The 21020-nt window shown below is 44.0% G+C and overlaps 2 protein-coding genes across 4 annotated transcripts; one reads left to right on the forward strand and one right to left on the reverse strand.

Annotated features, from left to right (window-relative positions):
* The first annotated feature begins 5235 nt into the window (after nucleotides 1-5235).
* On the forward strand, nucleotides 5236-15121 carry GTF3A (general transcription factor IIIA). Its single transcript, XM_028726386.2, has 9 exons — nucleotides 5236-5480; nucleotides 7098-7198; nucleotides 9186-9282; nucleotides 9788-9876; nucleotides 10376-10449; nucleotides 11524-11607; nucleotides 12823-13052; nucleotides 13145-13204; nucleotides 14818-15121. The coding sequence occupies exons 1-9, from the start codon at nucleotides 5286-5288 to the stop codon at nucleotides 14974-14976; spliced, it is 1089 nt and encodes a 362-aa protein (XP_028582219.2). The 5' UTR covers nucleotides 5236-5285; the 3' UTR covers nucleotides 14977-15121.
* On the reverse strand, nucleotides 14742-20515 carry MTIF3 (mitochondrial translational initiation factor 3). Of its 3 annotated transcripts, none has more exons than XM_028726387.2 (4): nucleotides 20263-20515; nucleotides 17181-17696; nucleotides 16300-16454; nucleotides 14742-15326 (listed from the first exon to the last, which is right to left on the reverse strand). In XM_028726387.2, the coding sequence occupies exons 2-4, from the start codon at nucleotides 17659-17661 to the stop codon at nucleotides 15117-15119; spliced, it is 846 nt and encodes a 281-aa protein (XP_028582220.2). In that variant the 5' UTR covers nucleotides 17662-17696; nucleotides 20263-20515; the 3' UTR covers nucleotides 14742-15116. The 3 variants fall into 3 exon arrangements, with proteins under 3 accessions (XP_028582220.2, XP_077783231.1, XP_077783230.1); XM_077927105.1 differs by lacking the exon at nucleotides 20263-20515 and adding an exon at nucleotides 20013-20222; XM_077927104.1 differs by lacking the exon at nucleotides 20263-20515 and adding an exon at nucleotides 19352-19897.
* Between the last annotated feature and the right edge of the window lie 505 nt (nucleotides 20516-21020).

Below are 21020 nucleotides of genomic sequence, written 5' to 3' on the forward strand. Positions count from 1 at the left end.
CTGGATCCTTGCACTAAGGAAAAGATGACTCATGAGAGCCAGTGTGGTGTAGTGGTTAAGAGCGATAGTCTTGCAATCTGGGGAACCGGGTTCGCGTCTCCGCTCCTCCACAAGCAGCTGCTGGGTGACCTTGGGCCAGTCACACTTCTCTGAAGTCTCTCAGCCCCACTCACCTCACAGAGTGTTTGTTGTGGGGGAGGAGGGAAAGGAGAATGTTAGCCGCTTTGAGACTCCTTAAAGGGAGTGAAAGGCAGGATATCAAATCCAAACTCTTCTTCTTCTTCATAATTGGTGGAACATCTTTTAACAGCTGCACACTCCTATGACACAACTTAACTTTGGAATGCTCTCCCCAGGGAGGCTTGCCTGCTGCTTTCATGACATATCTTTAGATGCCAGGCAAAAACATCCCTCTCCTCCCAGGTCTTTGGCTCATTGATTTTTGTGTGATCTTCAGATGAAAATTAAAATGTTTTTCTTAGCAATGACCTTATATTATCTGGGTTTCATCAGCTGCTGGACTTCCCTGTTGTTAATTTTTTTCCCCTTTTGCGGTGTTGGTTCCAGGGAGCCTGCCCCCCTGTAGTTCAATGGTGGGGTTCAGTGGGCTTACCTAGTACTGGTGGACCAATTGCAGAAACAACTTAACAGCAGTGCTGCAATCTGTGTTGGCTGGCTAAGTCTGAGCTGTCATTTCAGCTTCTAAGAATGCCCTGGTGTGATGCTACATCAGGGCATTGTGGGAAGTGTAAATGGGGTTTAGACTCAACCAATCAGTACACGGGCCTAGGGCAGTCATGAGGGGCCTGGGGCCCCAGCAGCTGTCCATGGGTGTCTGTGACTCTAAGCCTGTCTCTTTTCCTACTGTTTCTTTTTCTTGCTGTATCTGGCTATTTATTCTAGAAGCCTACAATTCCCCTCTCCTTTCCCCTTTTCTTCTATTGAATGGGCTGTGCTGGGAAAGAGTTAGTAGGCAGATTATGTGGGCATTTCTACTGCTGTCTGGTTATATTTTGATTAAATGCAATACAAATCTCTGTATTTAACTTTTTTTATAAATGAAATAATAATACTAAGTTTTCTAGATAGATAGAATCCATTAGGAAACAATTAAATTGCAACTTTTCAGATGTCTAACGTATTTCTTGGTCATGTGCTCTTCTTAAAAGCAGGGGAAAACAATCAATGAAATGCCCAGAGCCCTAACAGCAGAAACATCTGTTTGATTCAACTTTCTTGGATGAATGAGCAGAAGGAAAAGCTCAACTGATTAACTCTGCAATTTATCCAACGTGGTTTAGGGGTAAACAGAAATCCCAGAAAGGGCTTTTAAGGACACTGAAATTATCCTGCTGGCAACAGACCAGTAAGGCATGGCACACACCAGATTCTTAGGCATGTTATCTGTCACTTGGAGTAGGAATATATGCCAAAGGGGGCATAGAGAAATTAAAGGCATGCAAATACTGATAATTTATCTGTGGGTGGTGCCTTTTACTGCCTTAGTTTAGCATAGGACTATGAAGTTTGTTGTCAGATGAAACAAGCTGGGAGCATGCAAGGAATTGCAGCAGAGGATGATTGGAAAATCTCCCCACTTTTTCCATGCCTGCTGAGCTTTGGGTTGGAATACTAGCTTCCTGCTCACTTAGCTTGAACTAGCTTAATGGTAAAAAAAAAAATAGGAGAAAACAATATTCCCTTAAGTAGGTGTATGTTAGTGAATTAACTTCAACACAGCAAACAAAGATGCTTGCCACATCTGGACAAGGTTGGTATCATTAAAGCAATGATGGGGAATCTATAGGATGCTGCGACCCACACTCTAGGAATTGTACGCTGTGCAACAGAAAACGTGGGAGGACAAAGCTCCAACTCCATCCTTGAGGGAAGAAAAGCAAGGACATGCATAGGCAAACTCAGCCCTCCAGATGTTTTGGGACTACAACTCTCATCATCCCTAGCTAACAGGACCAGTGATCAGGGATGATGGGCATTGTAGTCTCAAAACATCTGGAGAGCCGAGTTTGCCTATGCCTGAGCTGGGACATTATTCAGGACCCTCCTAGGTAGAGAACACAGCCTTTCTACCCTTTCATTCAAAGGCGTTGCCTACCTCCTCAGCTCCACAGGATGAAAAGACTGCACAATAAGGTCAAGGTCATTTAACAGCCAACCACCTTCTCTAGGGAAGTGGAGTTTACTACATTACAGGTCCACTCAACATATGGAAGGCTGACCATTGGCCATGCTGGCTGGGGCTGATGGGACCAGGAATCACACAAACATCTGGATGGTGATGGATCCCTACATTAAAGAGAATTAAGAACAACTCACTGTATTCTGGAACTATCCATTTCCCTACAAAAGAGTTTCTAAGGGAAATTCCAGTGTGAAGTTGCTGAATTATAAATAATCTGGAAATCTGATTTCCTGTCTGATTATAGGAGTTGATTAACAAAGGAGAGCTAGGATGGTTATGTTTTTACCAATTATTGCTGGATGGCCACTTTTCCTTTCTTAAGCTATACACAGAATTGCCATAGTTGCCTCTTAGCTGTAACACTGGGAAGTCCAATCTGTTTTAGAGCTGCTCTTTATCACCCCAACAAACCTGAACTGTTAAATCCATTCCAAACCTCTATTCCCTTCCTCAGTGACTATAATGGGGAATCTAAAAATAGCTGTAACTTTTACCAAAGTTCCCTGAAAAATAATTCACTATGATTAAAACTTAGATCTGCTCAACAAAAGATTCCACCCACTTCCCTTCAACATTCCCCCACTCAGCTTGGTGTCATTTCTCAAAAAAGCAAAGTGGCAGAAAAGATTGAGTATTAAACTTTGTAGAAAACTGAAGCAACACAGCTGCTAAAAAAAATTAGGCACCACGTGATCAACCATGTTAATGGGAGGGGGCACCAACTCATCTCAATTTGTTTCATAATTCAGTGTGCACATAGAGTGAGTTACCAACCTTCAGCATAGTAAGACTCAAATGGCATGTGCCTTGGAGCATGATTGGAGAGTTTATGGGCTGTATTATGGCCTGCAAGGGTGGCTACTCTATGGCCCTCCATATTTGCTATATGCAGTTGCTTGACCATTTACCATGTTATCTATCTGAGGCTAGCAAGAGTTGGGAGTCCCCTGTAAAGACACTCCTTCCTTTCCTGCTCATTTACTCTATGCTACGAACTGTTAAAAGAAAACGAACCGTTAAAAGGAAAATCCTGCTCCTTTTCCCTTTATGGGGTATCTGAGAGCCCATATAGCGTCCTTAAGTGGGTTCCCTATTGGTAGGAGAAAATAACAGAGGCCAACCAGAGTACAGTGGTGCCCCGCAAGACGAATGCCTCGCAAGACGGAAAACCCGTCTCAGTCTCATAATCTGAAGGTCGTGAGTTCGAGCCTCACACGGGGCACCAAATGTCGAGGGCCTGCTCGACATCTGAAGAAATCAGTCTCACACCAAGATTGGATTCAAAGAGCCTAATAGCCAGCCTTTATTGTGCACAGCAAAAAATACATCCTCTCTACCTCCAGCCCAACGTTTGTTCTGCCTCGTACTCGAAAAAGTAACAACCACAAGAATGCAACCTTGTTCTCAGACAGCAGATAAGGGCCATCGCACTAGACCACGCAGACGATCAGGCTATGTTACGTTGACCAATCATTTAGGACAGCACGAGCTATTCACGCGCTGTTCATGCTCCAAGGATGCTTTTAGCTATGAAATCACCCTGCAATAATAAGAACTTTGCTCATGCTCTTATGTACAAGCAATCATTTTCCCACACTAGACGAAAGGGTTTTCCGTTTTGGAGGTGCTTCGCAAGACGAATTTCCCTATGGGCTTGCTTCGCAAGACGAAAATGTCTTGCGAGTCTTGCCATTTCCCCCCCGCTTCCCCCCCTTTTTCTAAGCCGCTAATAGCCTTTTAGCAGCTCAGCCGCTAAGCCTTTAATAGCCGCTAAACAGCTAATAGCGCTAATCCGCTAATGGGGTTGCTTCGCAAGACGAAAAAACCGCTAGACGAAGAGAATCGCGGAACGGATTAATTTCGTCTTGCGAGGCACCACTGTATACGGAGAAGCAAAGCGGCTAGTAAGCCTGATCTTTATTAACTGTTGCAACAGGGTCCCCACTCACCACACACAGGAGGGAGGAGAGAACCCAGAACAATAGTGCGCAAGCCCCTATATAGACTTTTGAAACTGCCCACCCTGTAGCTCAAGACCACCCCCAAAAACATACATACATCACAGGAGGAGGTCTACATCAGACTCCTGTCTGCCAGGATACCTGATAATGCTCACTGATTGCTTTACCTGGGCATTCTTTTGTGATGGTAAATACTTTTAGTTCCTAAATCCAGGTCACAGGCTCACTCTATTCATACACAAATACGACCTTAAGACAGGATTTGTAAGCAAAAAGACAAAGGGAAGGCTTTCCCCATTTCCTCCCTCCTTGCAGAGAAATACATTGAGGTCAATTTGGGAGTCAAAATAGCTTCAGGATTGCTCTCCTGTACTATTTCAGACACATGGTTTATATAGTTATGTGTTTGCCTTGTGTTTATGAACATTTATTTTATATTTAGGACCTTAAAATTCTTATAACAGAACCTTTTAAAATTCTAGCTATTAAAATAAATTTGGATTTCAGAACAAGTGCTCCAGTTTACTCCTCCCTCCCATGCCCTTTTCCTTTTGTCATGTCCTTTACGCTCTCTTTGCCTTCAAATCAAAATAAAATAATTTTTAAAAAATTCCTTCCAGTAGCACCTTAGAGACCAACTAAGTTAGTTATTGGTATGAGCTTTCGTGTGCATGCACTTCTTCAGATGCGCACACGAAAGCTCATACCAATAACTAACTTAGTTGGTCTCTAAGGTGCTACTGGAAGGAATTTATTAATTTAATTTATTTTATTTCGACTACGGCAGACCAACACGGCTACCTACCTGTAACTTTGCCTTCAAATGTAATGCACATTTATTAGATATGTATATACATTTCATAAATGCACAATACAAGATTTTTGGAAAATAACCCGAGTTGTGTGTTTTTTATTCGACAAGCTCCGCCCACCCAAAGGGCGACCGCATTGCGCAATCGCGGATGCCGCCGTCTCTTCTCAGGCAAACTCCAGCGCGCGCTCTCTCTCCGCCTTGCCCCGCCCCGTGGCAGGACGGTGGGCGGGAAGGGACAAATTAAGGATGGCGAGGCTTGGAGGGGCGGGGCTCAATCGCTACCACGTGGTACGCCGCCGCTCCAAGCATGGCTGGAGAAGAGTCTGCCGTCGAAGAGGAAGATGCTGCCGCCGCCTCCGACAGGCGCAAGCTCAGCGCTTCCCGCCACCGCCCGCCTCCGGCACTCCTGAGGAAAGCCTTCATTTGCTCCTTCCCGGACTGCGACGCCATTTACAACAGGGCCTGGAAGCTGGACGCGCACCTGTGTCGGCACACGGGAGAGGTCAGTTGGGCGGGACTAAGGGGAGCGGCCATTGGGCGAGAGCGTGTCCGCAAGAGACCAACCGAGGGGCCAGGTGTGCTGACGGGCAGCAAGAGGGAATCGAACCTTGGGGCGCGCGAGCGCGAACTCGGCGGCTGCTATTGGAGTTCGGCCTCCCTCGCATAGCCAATCAAGGGGAAGCGGGTCGTCATTGGCCGGTCGGGGGTGACGCGCTTTTTCGGGGCGGGGAGATGACGCGTTTCCGGATAGGAGCATGAGGGTTTTTTTGAGTGGCTGTCAAAACCTGCAGTGGTGTGTACGGCGCTCATGTGAGAGTATTATTAATATACTGTGTGTGTGTGTGTGTGTGTGTGTATATATATATATATACACACACACACACACACACACAGAGTATATTAATATATATGTATAAATACATACGTGCATATATATATGTATATATGTGTGTGTGTGTGTGTGTGTGTGTATACACACACACACACACACACACACACACACACACACACATATATATATATATGTATGTATTTATACAAGGGGTGTGGGTGGCGCTGTGGGTTAAACCACAGAGCCTAGGGCTTGCCGATCAGAAGGTGGGTGGTTTGAAACCCCATGACGGGGTGAGCTCCCGTTGCTCCTGCCAACCTAGCAGTTTGAAAGCACGTCAGAGTGCAAGTAGATAAATAGGTACTGCTCCGGCGGGAAGGTAAACGGCGTTTCCGTGTGCTGCTCTGGTTTGCCAGAAGTGGCTTAGTCATGCTGGCCACATGACCCAGAAGCTGTACGCCGGCTCCCTCGGCCAATAAAGCGAGTTGAGCGCCGCAACCCCAGAGTCGGTCACGACTTGACCTAATGGTCATGGGTCCCTTTACCTTTACCTATGTATTTATACGTTTCCTTTTTCCCTGAGGGGACTCAAGGAGGCTTATAGATAAAAAAACAAAATAACCACTAAAACATAGAAGACACAACCATTAAGAAAACAATTAAGTATTGATAAAAGTTTAACTATGAAGGGGAGGGGGTTACTCCTGAGTAAATGCAAATGAAAATCTCTCAAGAATATTGGCCAACCTTCTAACTACTAAAGGGGTGAAATTGGTCCTGCGGAGTTTCTGTAACGGGAAGCAGTAGGTCAAATACTTGTGGTGTATTGAACAGAAAGTTAACACAGGGTACTTTTTTAAAACCTTTGTCAAATGTACCGTATTTTTCGCTCTATAACACGCACCCGACCATAATACGCACGTAGTTTTTAGAGGAGGAAAATCCGTAGGCATGCCACCCGTAGGCATTTCCTCCATAACACGCACAGACATTTCCCCTTACTTTCTAGGAGGAAAAAAGTGAGTGTTATGGTGCAAAAAATACGGTAAGTCAAATAGACATGCTACATTTGATCATCAGAAAATTGTCCTATGTAAATTAGGGTAATATCCATAGAGAAAATCTCTGGAAACGTTTCTAGTTATTTTTTTAAAAAAGAAATCCCCCAATTAGCTAAATATGGTAATTGGTGTGCAAGAGCAACTGTTTTGGGAAATTGGTAGGATGTGTAAGATGATGAGTAAAGCAAATTTGTGATATAAAATCAGCTGTCTTTCTCCTTATCAGCTGCCTTTCGTTTGTGATTATGAAGGCTGTGGTAAAGGCTTCACTAGACTCTACCATCTTAAGCGCCATTTTCTTACACACACTGGAGAAAAGCAATTTGTGTAAGTATACTATGGCTGTGGGTGGGGAAGGTGCTGGAATTGTTAGAACAACAAAAATCCCAACAGATGTTAAGATCTGCAGTTTGCAGGTTTGCTGCCACAGGAATAAGATTGGGTGAAGCTGGCAGTTGTATGTTTGCATAACTAATAGGATTAACATATGAAATTAAAAACTTTTAAAACAAATATGGTTCTGGAACATAGGATATTGTAGTTGGGACACCAGTTTCAGCTTTTAAGTCAGTGGTGGGCAACTTTTTCTCTTTTGAGGTCTGCATTTCCCTCCAAGGCAATCTGTCAGGGGCTTCATAGAATGCTGCATTACAGTGGTACCCCGCAAGACGAACGCCTCGCAAGACGGAAAACCCGCTAGACGAAAGGGTTTTCCGTTTTGGAGGCGCTTCGCAAAACGAATTTCCCTATGGGCTTGCTTCGCAAGACGAAAGCCCATAGGGAAATCTCCGGGGACCTCTTTTAAATGCTAGCGGTGGGGAGCAAAGCCTTTCCCCCCCCTCCGGCCTTCAGAAGAGGTCCAGGAAGGCTGGCGGGGGCCGAAAGGCTTTGCTCCCCACCGCCAGCATTTTAAAAGCAGTCCGGGATAGCAGGGAAGCGCTTCCCGCTATCCCGGACGGCTTTTGAAGGCAGGAGAGGTCCGCGAAGCCTGGGCGCGCTGATCTCAGCGCGCGCAGGCTTCGGCATGCCGGCAACTCTCCGCAAGCAGCGGCAGCACATAGGACAGCCCTCCGCTGTCCCGGGGTTTTTTAAAATGCTGGGGGTGGGAAGAAAAGCCCTTGTCCCCCCCCCCCAGCCTTCAGAAGAGGTCGGGGGACAGACTGTCCCCGGACCTAGTCTGAAGTCGGTTTCCCTAGGAACGCATTAATTGATTTTCAATGCATTCCTATGGGAAACCGTGCATCGCAAGAAGAAAAACTCGCAAGAAGAAAAAACTTGCGGAACGAATTAATTTCGTCTTGCGAGGCACCACTGTATACTGAGTCAGGCCTTTGATCCAGCCAGCTCAGTATCGACTATAGTGACTGGCAATGGCTGTTCAGGATTTCAGGAAGGGTTCTCTGCCAGGTGTACTTGGAAATGCCAGATATGGAACCTGAGCCCTTCTGCCTGCAAAGCAGATGCTCTACCACTGAGCTACAGCCTTTCCCTAGCATGCTGGCTCTCGGCAGAGCCAAAGCCATCAGGGGCTAGAGAGTAGGACCCTATATGCATTTAAAGTAGCATCATACACCTTTGAATAGCAACACTCTGCTCCCTTAATAAACTGATTCTTTGTGGGAAGCCATGGCTATTCAAGTGGTATTATAGTGCTTTAAATGTATAATGCAGACGAGGCCTAGGTTGAGCCACCCCCTTTTCTTTCTCCTAATGATAATCCCCATTTCCCTCTTCCTGGCACCCATTTTCCCCCTCTCAGCCCAATGACTAGCTTGAGAGGGGAGTGGCATATGACTCTTTCCAGAGGTGGGAACAGTTTACCCACCACTGTGATATATTATGTTATTCCCCCCCCCTTCCTCTGTGTGCGGTGTTTCTTTTTACTGAGATTCTTCATAACATACTTATTTTAACTGTAATATATTTATTAGCGAAAAACAATTAGGGGGAAACCCTGTACTGACTAAAAATGTGCACTGGTGTGTTTATTTTTAAGATTCAATTATAAAGAAATGTGTGGTGCATCATCTTAGGAGATCTTTCTCAACCAAGAAGGAATGATTCTTCTAAGATTCGAAGTGTGTGTTGCAACGTATGCCTGCAGCCCCTGAGAACCAATAAAGTATTCCCTTTTACCCTCTTAACAATTATTGTTTTATTCATTAGCCAATGTATACACCTTTAACCAATTAATTTGGCCAATTCAATGATTTGACTACGGTTTCTTTAATTAGCTGACATCTGGAAAGGCCAGTTGCACCTGCTTGTATTCTTTCATATTCTTCATAGAGAACATACGCTTGTGTATTTGTAGGTGCAAGGTGGAGGGCTGCAAGGAGAGATTTACAACAAAATCAAACTTGAACAAACACATTGGTCGCAAACATTTACAGCATTGTAAGGAATACATAGTAAGTGGCCTTCTTTATTTGCCCAAATAGGCTTCTAATAGGTATATAAATGAATAATGATAAATAATCCTTTGCTCAGTGTTAGGAAATAATTCATTAAATGTGCTTGACTTATTAACTCCTTTACCAATGTTAGAGCTTAGCCTGTGCATCTAGGTTGTGATTAAGCAGTACAATTATCTGTATACACATGGTCAGCTTTTACCCCTTGACAGATATGGCAGGGGGACATACCCTGTTTGCTTGCAGGGTGCTATTTGCTTGTAGCTAGCAGTGGAGCCCAGTCTGTGCTGACTGAGGACTCTAACCAAAGCTTTGCTGCATGGTGTGTGCAGGTAAGATACTAGTGTGCATTACTGGATCAAGTGCATTAAACCCCAAAAGTCCTGGGTCCTTTCCTCAGCTTTGCCATGGTGATCTTTATGGCATGATGTAAAATTGAGCATATGCTAGTACTTTACGTTAGCCTGCCTCTAACAGTAACTATCTTGATTTTTCCAAACAGTGTGACTTTGAAGGATGTGGGAAATCCTTTAAAAAACACCAGCAGTTGAAAATTCATCAGTCTGAACATACTGGTGAACCACCGTTCAAGTAGGTGAATATTCCTGTTTTTTCATGAAAATAAGTAGGGAGGTTTTGAGGGTGCTTGTAGGCAGGAATTTTAAATGGTTGCCCTGAGGAAGGTGATGTTTTTATTTAACAGAGCCTGAAGACCAAAATTAAAGGCCAAAAATAAAAGCCCTGGGAGAATAAAAAGGTATTCACCAGGCACTTAAAATAGGATGCCATCTCAAACAAGGCCCTCTCCTTACGCAGCTCTGTTAAGCATCATATATGATGGCACTGTGAAAATAAAACAAAAGCCGTCATGATCAGTTAGCTGCCATTCAGGACTTGAAAGTGGAAGATGTAACCTAAGAATGTGGCACATTGCGCTTCCAACCGGAGAACTCTTCTTTCTTGGAGCATGTTAATTTGGGGTGGGTGAGTGATGGAAGTAAAGGAAAAGTCCACTTTCACTTACACTGTTTATGAACTGGGATTTTTATTTCTTGTTTTGAGTGTTGTGTGTTTTGTTTCTGTCACGTAGATGCAGCCACGAAGGATGCGAAATGCGCTTTTCCATGCGTGCCCATCTGAAGCGTCATGAGAAGATTCACGAAGGTAAGTTATTCCTCTTGCTTCGGCTGTGTAAAACCCAGCGCTGTTGTAGCTTTAATGGGTTGCCTTCAAATATAAGGCTCAAAACCGTAAGTTATGGAAGCAGGTCTGCTGGTTTTAAATCAGATTGACATCAGTCACAGTGCATTTCATGTGTGTCATTTCAATAGCAAATGATATGTAGGGCAGGAGTGCAAAAAGTCTTTTTTGAGCCTACATTAGGGCTGGCTTTGGGGATGATGCTCCTCTTAAAGGTGGTTTGTAAAAAGCCTCTTCCCCATTGACGCCATGCTGGGTTAACATTTCATTGAGGAATACTATACAAGTCACTGTTAAGAGCAGTGGGGCTAGCCCTTACTGTACTAGAAACTCAGCTTCAGATTGAGGTAATTTGTTTACTCTCTCCTTGGACAGCAAGATCTAGGCAAAGCGTGGTAAGAGATGCCCTACAGGAGGGGAAAGAGAACCTGTGGCCTTCCAGCTGTGGATGACAGCTCTCACCATCCTGTTAAGGACTGCCTTACTCCTTATGTTCGGTCTCGACCACTGAGATCTTCTGATAGGGCACTTTTCATTGGTCCCACATACCTCTGAGTTTCAGCTGGCTTTTACTACGGGCTGAGGCTGTAGTGTGGCAGGCCTTGTCCTGTGGAACTCCTTGCTAGTAGAGGTTCAGCAGGAGTCATCATTCCTGCTGGTTTTAGATGATTTTCTAAAGGCTGAGTTATTCAGACAGGCCTTTCAAACTTGAGGTGCTTTGCCAAAAACCTTTTACTGTTGTGTTTGAAATGGTTAATGTTTTTACTTAATACTGTGCTTTTTATGTTGTATGCTGCCTTGTGATATATACGAGAGTGTGGTTTGTAAATAAGACAGTCAATCTGTCTCTGCCCATTGGCTGGGGCTGATGGGAGTTGGGAATCCAACCAATGTTTGAGGGGCTGCAAGCTCCCCATCCATGCCCTACAGCATGTGGCTTTGCATTTATTTACTTACACACACACACACACACACACACACACACACATATATATATATATATATATATATGGCTGTTTAAACTGTTTTTCTTAATAGGCTATGCATGCAAAAAGGATGGCTGTTCATTTGTTGGGAAAACCTGGTCAGAGCTTCTGAAACATATGAGACAAAGTCATGTCGGTAAGTACTATCAGAACTTTTACACATTGATTCAGCTTGAACGATTTCTAACGTTGGAAGCCCATTATGTACTCTTTTTTCTTTCCTTCAAGAAATAGCAATCATTTCTTCTACTAATAATCCTTTCTTGACTTTGTTTACTTTATAGCAATACAATATGCTGTGCATGCAACTAGTTTCAGATGTGCATTTGTAAGCATGGCTATAATTGTATATCTATACGCAAACAGCAATTGCATAACTCTCTTCAGTGGGTTAAAAGCCTGTCATGTATTCTCTTGACAGTCATAATAATAATCCTAATACAGGTCAATATTATTCCTTTTCACAGATGGGGGATTTGAAACTTGGGGGATGTAGCTTGTTCAAAGTCACCAAGTGTGTTCATTGCAATGATAAGATTTGAACCAGGTACTATTAGGTCCACAGCTCTGGACTTCTGGCCATTCTGCTATAGTATCTCATATGTACGATGCGAGGAGTATGGTGTACAGCTGATGGATGTGAGTAGAAAGTAGAAAGCAGTTGAACAGGGATGAGGAACCTTTTGCTTACAGGTCAGACCTGCCAGGTGGCCCAATTCAGCCTGCACAGTTGTTTTTAGCCAGCTACACCCACCTGCCAGTTACCTGATATATGACAGACATGGGGAATTGTTGGCCTACCGATGTTGCTGAAATACAACTCCCATCATCTTTGGCCATGCTTGCTGGGGTTGATGTGAGTTGTAGTTTGGCAGCTTCAGCAGGGGACAAAGATCACTCCAACCTGTCATACAATGTCAGTTGCAGCTGCCCTTTTGTAGGGAGGCTTGCATTTGGTGTCCTTTAAATTCAGCAATGAGTGCAAGCCTTGCTGCTTTCCAGTGGAATTGGGTTCAGCTTAGGTCGTATGATATATCAGGTGATTGATGGGTAGATGCAGCCACCCAACAAACATAGCCTGCAGAAGTTTTACCACTTTACCATCTGGCCTGCTAGACAGAACTGGTTCCCCACGCCTGCTGTAGCAGAAGGCTGTGAGTGCTTGCTGGATTGTACTGGTGCAGGTGATGCTCTGATATTATATTCTGCTGCTGAAAATAGTACGCACATAAATTGTTCCTTGCCTTTGAAAAAACGAGGCGTCACTGTTTAAATCCTGTTTAGAAATTCTTTTATTTCAGGTTTTGCATTGGGTCCCCCCCCCCCTTTTCATTTTCTCATTCATTTCCAGAACCGATAACCTGCAATGTGTGTGGCAAAATATTCCGCCGCAAAGATTACCTCAAGTGCCACCAGAAGATCCACGCTGCCGAGAGAGAGGTGCTTAAATGCCCAAGGGAAGGCTGTGGCAGAACGTACACAACTCTGTTCAATCTTCAAAGCCACATTGTCTCATTTCATGAGGCAAGAAGATCGTTCACTTGCGACCACCCTGGCTGTGGGAGAGTCTTTGCCATGAAAGTAGGCGTTCTCAAGTTAACTTTAATGTGCACATTTTTCTTCCTCCTCTCTTGGTCGCCTATGTATAAACTTTTAATTTTTGTTCTTTGCAGCAAAGTCTTGTAAGGCATGGTGTTGTACATGACCCTGACAAGAGAAAGCTGAATTCAAAAGTAAGTCAAAGGTTTCAGTTTGCCCTCCTCATGCAGTTTTAGGAGTGTGAACTCGCTTTGAATTGCAGGGCCTGAGAGGAGGATGTAACAGGTTTAATATTGAATGGGGTAATCTGAACACGGGGGGTCTACATCAGTGTTTACCAAACCTGGGTCTTTGAACTGTAGTTTTTGGACTACAATTCCCATCATCCTTGACCACTGGTCCTGCAAGCTAGGGATATTGGGAGTTGTAGTCCAAAGGGGGGGGGGGAGCAGGTCACCCAAGTTTGGGAAACTGGTCTACATGATGGAACTAGTTTCTTGAACTCTTTGCTATTAGCCATTTCTTTGTGTGCTGCTAATAGCTCATGTTGTTGTTGTTTAGTCATTTAATCGTGTCCAACTTTGTGACCCCATGGACCAGAGCACGCCAGGCACTCCTGTCTTCCACTGCCTCCCACAGTTTGGTCAAACTCATGCTGGTAGCTTTGAGAACACTGTCCAACCATCTCGTCCTCTGTCATCCCCTTCTCCTTGTGCCCTCCATCTTTCCCAACATCAGGGTCTTTTCCAAGGAAGTCTTTTCTTCTCATGAGGTGGCCAAAGTACTGGAGCCTCAGCTTCAGGATCTGTCCTTCCAGTGAGCACTCAGGGCTGATTTCCTTAAGAATGGATAGGTTTGATCATCTTGCAGTCCATGGGACTCTCAAGTCTCCTCCAGCACCATAATTCAAAAGCATAAATTCTTTGGCGATCAGCCTTCTTGATGGTCCAGCTATCACTTCCATACATCACTACTGGGAAAACCATAGCTTTAACAATACGAACTTTTGTTGGCAAGGCAATAGCTCATAGTGGTTGGCAAATGGGAGCTGATGATTAGGTGATAACTTTAAATGAAATATCCATCAGAGCTTCTTTGTGAAGGTGACCTATATGCACAGGGCTGGGGTGCGTATCTACATTGGCTTGAAGGACCTTGGAGGTGCAAGGTTGATCTGATGTTTTGTATTGAACCTGCTGGCTTGTAGGAGTGCCTGCTCTTTGCCGCCTCCTGCTTACACCTACTTCTGCATTTAAATATCAGAGCAAATATCACAAAAATACTGTTAAGTTGGATCCAGAAATAAGCCAGCTATAAAAGAGGCTGACAGAAACATATTCTCCCGACCCCACCCCGTCCTGAAAAATCTCCCAAAGAGAGGGAGAAACTTATTGAAGGGAATATGGGGCAAAGGTTGAGGGGATCCCTGAAAACTGGGCAGAGGCAACTTCTATGAGTAAGATTTCCACTTGTGAAAAGGGCCTCCACCAAAACTTCAGGGATTTCCTCACCCCCAGCGCCAATCCCATTCAATAAAGTCCCCAGGCCCCAGGAAACCTATCAGGGAAGTCAGGAGGAACTTATCTCTGGATCCGGGGCTCTTTTCTGCAAATGGAAACCAAACCCTGAAACTTCTTGCCACTTAGGAAAACAGACAAGAGCAGACAACAACACTTTACCATCATTTCCCACTGGTTAGCTGCCAAGATTGCTGACCACAAAACGTATACGTACATTTTTTAAAGCTTTATTGTTTATATGCTTATCCCCTTCTGTGAACCACAAATCTATGTGTTTCCTTTCAAAGGTTAAAAAGCCACGTCCTAAGCGGAGTTTGGCCTCACGTCTGAGTGGATTCATCCCGCCTAAAGCATGTCGAAGGAATGTTTCCTCTGTAGATGAGGCTCTGATCACACCTGAAGCGAGCACTGCGTTGCCTACTGTGGAAACACTGTCCCTTGGCTAGAGTATCAGATGAACGTGGACAATATATTCATGCATATGAAGTTGAAAATGGCTTTATGAAGTAGCCGTTACTGGCAAGTCTATGGAGTCTGTAAAGAAAACAGGAGAGACATTCGATTTTTTTTATTAAAAAAAATTAAATCACTGCTTGAGGGTTTCTGATTCAGTGCTGTCCTTTCTCTTCTCCTCCTCTTCTCCTTTGTTCTTCTCCGTTCTTTTGTATTCCTGGATTTCTTTGTTTGACATATGCCTCAATACACACGTGCTCCTTCCTTCTTTGACAGTGCGGGGCTCAGAGAGGTAAGTCGCTTTCCCAGGCATCGTATCCAAAATCTGACCAAAGAATGCCAGCTGAAAAGGAAAAGATGTACTGGCATTATGAATGTATTACTTGAGCCTTTAAAAAAAAAAGGTTTAGTGAAAGGACTTGAATGAAGTGTAAAAAAAATCAGATAGGCTGTTGCTGTAGGAACGTCTACTAAATTAATGTGCAACGAATGCTGTTGGTGGCAAGCAGAAATTCAATCATTTTACAGATTCTGACTTGGGTCAGTTAGAAATGCCTGACGAAGTACAGCCTCCTCCATCTTGTGTGTTAGTTTAGTGCACTGCTGAGCACCTCGATTGGGGCTGGAGACTTGCCCATCTCCCATTACGATATTCTCATTATCGTTCTGGCAAGTTCTATTGGGACAGATGCCACCTCACTCTGCATGCTTATTTTCCTCGTTTGATTGACAACTGCACTGGGGAAAGATAAGTAGTACCCTGTACTGGCTCTGAGGCAGGGATCTCCAGCTCCTGACCCCAAATCTCTTTGTAGAGGTCAAAATTAGTTTACCTTCAATCTGATTTCAACAGGAGGAATTACTTTCATATAACTATGCTGCTAAGGATTGTAGCCAACATTAAAACGTAAGCCTGTATTCCTTATGCTGGAATGTGTGGCGTTAGACATGCTTTAAAGCAGGGATTGGAAACCTGTGGCCCTCCAGGTGCATTGTGGCTAGAGATGTAAAGGCCTTCAGATTTCTAATTATGGACTACAACTCCCATCATTCATGATGGCTGGCCAAGCTAGCTGGGGCGATGGCTACTGGGAGTCATAAGAACATCTGCAGAGTTTCAGGTTCCCCTAAGCACTCATCAAGGTTATGGGCACGAAAGAGGGAACTGGCTGTTTGAAATCTTTTTAAAGTATCTAAAAAACAAAAAATTCTCCAAATAGTGTTGGCAGAAACGTAAGTCATTCTAAAGGTCAGTTCGCAATACTGGCCAACTTGACTGTGAGAGGCCCTCCATGAAAACTTTGATTGTAACTTACCATATTTTTCTGTCCATCACCACCCCTCTTTTGCTGCAGTGTAACCCGGACATGATGCTTCTTGTCAATCCACTGCTGAATCTGTTTTATCTTTGTGTCTAAATCGTGCTGCTCAATTGCTGTGGAAAAGGTTAGCTCCTTCTGCTGAACGGGGCCTGTTGAAATGACAAGAAAAGAGATTGTTAGGATTTGTTTTAAAGCAGCAGTGTTCCAAACTAGCTCAGATTTAATTATGTATTGGGGTTTTTTTTGGGGGGGGGGGAATCGCAGCATGAATTTCACATGGCAGAAGTATATGAAGTAGCTCCTTATTTACAGAGGCCCAAATATCCTTAAGAGGGCAAGAAATGTACAGAAAATGGTTTTTCCTGCTCTCCCTGTATAGAACAAGATACACTGCTCTTCCTTGCTCCCAAGTTATTGTTGTTTTAATATGGCTAATAAACTGGCAAAGCATATGCTTTTATTCTTTTTAGAGCATGACTTTGTGTGATGTAGCGATTTGGATCTATGCTCAAGTGGCAATGAAGGAGAGCTCTTTTTTATAGTCTTAAGAAGTGTGCCTTCTGCCAACAGTGCTGTAGTTATGATAAAGAACTTTGTAGGGCATTAAAATCCCCAAAGCTAGTGGTGGTTCTGGGAACATCTACTTATTCTCTCCCCTCCACTTTCTGCAGTTGTGAACTAAAGCAGTAATATACGAGAGCCTGCAATCTCCAATTGAAAAATGGTGCTATCCCTGTATGAAATCTAGGCTAATAAATATGCATATAGAAACTGGCTCTTAAAAAATATATGCAGAGAAAAAACAATGGACCAGAGCCTAATCCATCTTTAAAAAATCTTTTTAGAATTATGGACTGAATAAGTGCTATACATACCATTTTTAGCGCTAGCTTTCTGCTTATCTCTAAGTCTGAGCCGCTCTTCGAGGATCTGCTGCCCGGACATTAGTCTGTACACTGGAGGGTCTGCCTTCTCTTGCAGAAGAACAAGCTTCACTGCCCTTTCATCCATGATTCGAATCACATCTGCCCTGTGGATGTTTCCCTGGTTTTCGCCATTCTCATCAATCAGCTGAATAATCCGATGGGGGATTTTCCTCCCAACGCTTTCAATCGTATTTTTGAAACTGGGGTTTTTTTGCTTTGCTTTTAAGTTCCCCTTGGCATCTTCATGAGTACAGAATGCTTGTGTAGGGACAGGCAGAAGTCCTTTGTGAGAATCTCTCATTATCCAAGTTTCCGAGGCTGTAGTCCTTTTTACTGGTTGCACCAAGATACTGGCGAAATACTTGGTGATGTGATTCACTTCCTTCCTTCTGGCCTCATCCAATAGTTTCTTTAGGCACAAGGCAGCCATTCTGGATACATGGGGGTGGGGGGATGCCCAGAAACCTAAAAACAATATTTAAAAATGAGAAAACCTTGTGAAATAAATAGAGTTTCATAACCTTTGAGGTTTTATTACAGCTAAGGGGTATATATGTCTTGTGAAATAAATAAAAGAATATTTTTTTAATTGCACTGAAGTTGCTTGCTTAAATTATCAAGATATCCTTTCCTATGTAAACACCTGTAAAATTATATTGTATACAAGTTTTTTTAAAGATATTTATTAAAGTTTTTAAAGATTTATAGAAAATAGAAAAAGCAAAAAAACAAAACAAAACAGAAAAAGCAAAAATACATGCAAAACACATACAAGTATAACTTCAATCTCTTATATTCATAAAACTTACTTTCCCGACCTCCTCATACCTCCCCTTTCTGTATTCCAATCTCTAATTAATTAAATTCAGCAAATCCTTCCCCTAATTTCTATTTAATTTTTACCCTTTCTTTTCTTAATTACATAGTCATTACAGCTAGAAACCACTTAGTTTCTGAATCAACATCGTTCTAACATTCAGTAATTTTACAATGTTTCTTAAGATAGTCCTTAAATTTCTTCCAATCTTCTTCCGCCGTCTCTTTTCCCTGGTCTCGGATTCTGCCGGTCATTTCTGCCAGTCCCATATAATCTATAACCTTCATCTGCCATTCTTCCATGGTGGGTAGATCTTCTGTCTTCCAATACTTTGCGATGAGTATTCTTGCTGCTGTTGTAGCATACATAAAATATTGTATACAAGTTTTAAGGTGCCCAGAAATACCGACATACCCAGGCCTTTGCTGCTGCTTCATTACAGTATGTTATTTTTAAAAATTCCTGCCTGTTTTCAGATTTACTGCATTGCATTCTAATTAATGTATGACAGGATTTATTTTTAAATTGCACACCCCCTTGGAACTTCTGTGGGAGGCAGCAGAATGATACCTTAATACAACACTTTATTATCAGTTGGATCCTGGAGTAGCGAGAGTGTGCGCACACCTGCAGTCTGGCCCGCCACAAGGTCTGAGGGACAGTGAACCGGCCCCCTGCTTAAAAAGTTTGCTGACCCCTGCCTTAATGAATATATAACCCTTTGCATGTATTGGAGGTGCATCCCATTGAGTTCAATTGGGACACACTTCCTGGCAAGCGTTTTGCAGCCTAGGGGTGCAATCCCATTCCTCCTCACCTCAGAGTAAGCCTGATTGAACTCAGTGGGGTTTCCTTCTGAACAGACATGCCTAGGATTGCTCTGTAATTAGGTTGCATTAACATATTTGCTTAAGGTTTTGGACAAATAATGTGCATTTTTTTTGCAAAAGCATGAACGGCGGATTTGATACACATATATGTGTGCATATGTATGCATGCGTGTGTAAGAATCTTGCACCCCTTTTGACAATGCCAGAGCATGTGTTGGGAGGAAATTTTGCTCTGTAGAGACGCAAGGGCTACAAATGCACACACCCCTTTCGGAATATCCATGCATGAAACATTTGCCTGGCAAACGAGTGGGCCCAAATCAGAGTAGGCCTACTGAAACAAATGGACCCATTAAGTCATGCCCATTCATTTTAATGAGTCTTCTCTGAGAAGGCCCTACATTGGATACAAACCAGTATTTTTATCATTTTCACATTTTTGCAAATTTGCACATTTCCAACTGTCCGCACACCTGCATTTTGTCAGATATTTTCCACTGAAGGGAGGATGGTTGTGGTCATAAATCAAAGTTTTTCATGCTGCCTATGTGTGGTGCTTTGTTGCCCAATATTATGCGTGCTTGTTTCTATCAAATGTAGTAATCTGCCATGGTATTGCCTGGCAATGGAGAGTGGGAAAGAAAGAAAGCAGGAGATTTATAAAGTGGAAAACACTGGAGAGGATGAAAAGAAGCAATTTACAGTTTCTGCTCTGGAGTCATCCAGTGAAGCGGGCTGTTTAGGGAAACACAAGAAAGGACTTCATGAAACAGTGCATCATACAATTCTTATTAAAATGCATTGCAGTGTGATGTTTGCTCTGTAACTTTGCTTTAGCGGGGTGGTGGCGAACTTGCTGTGGGCCTCAGAACGTGGCTGGACTGCAAGTCCCATGGTTGGAATCCAACAACATCCATTGGGACATTAAAGAGAGACTCATTCAAATGAGCATAATAGATCGCAGCAACTGGTGAATGTCAACACTCCTGCTTTCTATCAGCGCATTAGGCCCTCTGCAAATCCTCATGTATCAGGTGCTTGAAAAAGTGTGCATTTCACCAGAGATTTGGGGTGGAACTTAATGGGGTACAGCAAAAGGCTTTATATGCAGTATACACATACAACCCGCTGTACCACGCAAGGCTGCTGGAACTTGGGAGACCTGCCCGTCATCCCAGATGTGGTTTCGACTTCTGGCACTGCGCTCTCTCCAGAAGCGCCCTGTTCTCGCGCGTCCCCATTTGAAGCGGGGGCTCGATCCGAAGCCGCGCCTCGAGGCTCTGGCAGGCAGACGCAGCCCTTCTCCGGAGCAGCAAGCGAGGGGTGATCGTTCACTCCGGCCGCGGGTTCAAAAGCCTCCTGCAGGGAGAGCCCCTCGGCTTACCTGTGAGTCCCCCGGGGGCCGTCAGCAGCTCCAGCGCCCAGGAACGGGGGACAGGAAGCCAAACAACCCGTCGGAGGGGAAGAGGAAGGGCTTGCGGAGGAAGCGGGGCGGGGAAAGGCCCAGCCGCTCTTCCGAGAGTGCCTGGCTGGCTGAGCAAGAGAAGGAAAGAGAAGGCTGAAGGGTCTAGCTCCAAGCAGGTGCCTCGATCCGGGCGCTGCGTCCTAGCGCGCGGCTGGGGCAGAGCGCGCCACTCGCGAGTGCTCCTTTTGCAATGTTACATTGGAGGCGAGGTTTCTCAGTTTAAGGACGGACTGGCGCTTTTCCAGTTTGCCTGGACTACAACTTCCATCACCCCAGATCACTGGCCCTGGTAGCTAGGGCTGATGGGAGTTGCAGTCCAGCAAAAGCACGTGGCAGGCCAAAGGTTCCCCCAATCCTGTTGTTATAGCATCGTGTGTACGCAGAGGGTGCCATCTAGCTATCTAACTCAACTACATCTGATTTTGGGAATCATGAGGTAGGTGCAGATGTTTTGCCCACAAGATGACTCATATAAACCTTTCTGTGCTGTGAAGGGCGGCACAGAAATTAAGTAAATAAATAACTAATGAATAAGGGTTTGCAGGGCTTGCATTCTTACATCTATTGTCAGTGACAGTACATTTATTGCTATGTTTATTTCTCACCTTTCCTGAAAGGAGCTCAAGGTGGCGTACATAGTTCTCCCTCCTTATTCTATGCAACAACAGGGTGACTCG

Source organism: Podarcis muralis, chromosome 4 (genome assembly GCF_964188315.1).
Source record: "Podarcis muralis chromosome 4, rPodMur119.hap1.1, whole genome shotgun sequence".
In the NCBI taxonomy this organism is placed as follows: Eukaryota; Metazoa; Chordata; class Lepidosauria; order Squamata; family Lacertidae; genus Podarcis; species Podarcis muralis.

Excerpts from the sequence above, each read along its gene's own strand:
- GTF3A (XM_028726386.2), top strand. The coding sequence starts at position 5,286 with ATGGCTGGAGAAGAGTCTGCCGTCGAAGAGGAAGATGCTGCCGCCGCC. Across the intron at positions 9,283-9,787 it reads AGCATTGTAAGGAATACATA|TGTGACTTTGAAGGATGTGG; the intron begins GTAAGTGGCCTT and ends TTTTCCAAACAG. Across the intron at positions 9,877-10,375 it reads ACTGGTGAACCACCGTTCAA|ATGCAGCCACGAAGGATGCG; the intron begins GTAGGTGAATAT and ends TCTGTCACGTAG.
- MTIF3 (XM_028726387.2), bottom strand. The coding sequence starts at position 17,661 with ATGGCTGCCTTGTGCCTAAAGAAACTATTGGATGAGGCCAGAAGGAAG. Across the intron at positions 16,455-17,180 it reads GAAAGCTAGCGCTAAAAATG|GCCCCGTTCAGCAGAAGGAG; the intron begins GTATGTATAGCA and ends TCATTTCAACAG. Across the intron at positions 15,327-16,299 it reads GTGATGGACAGAAAAATATG|CTGGCATTCTTTGGTCAGAT; the intron begins GTAAGTTACAAT and ends TTTCCTTTTCAG.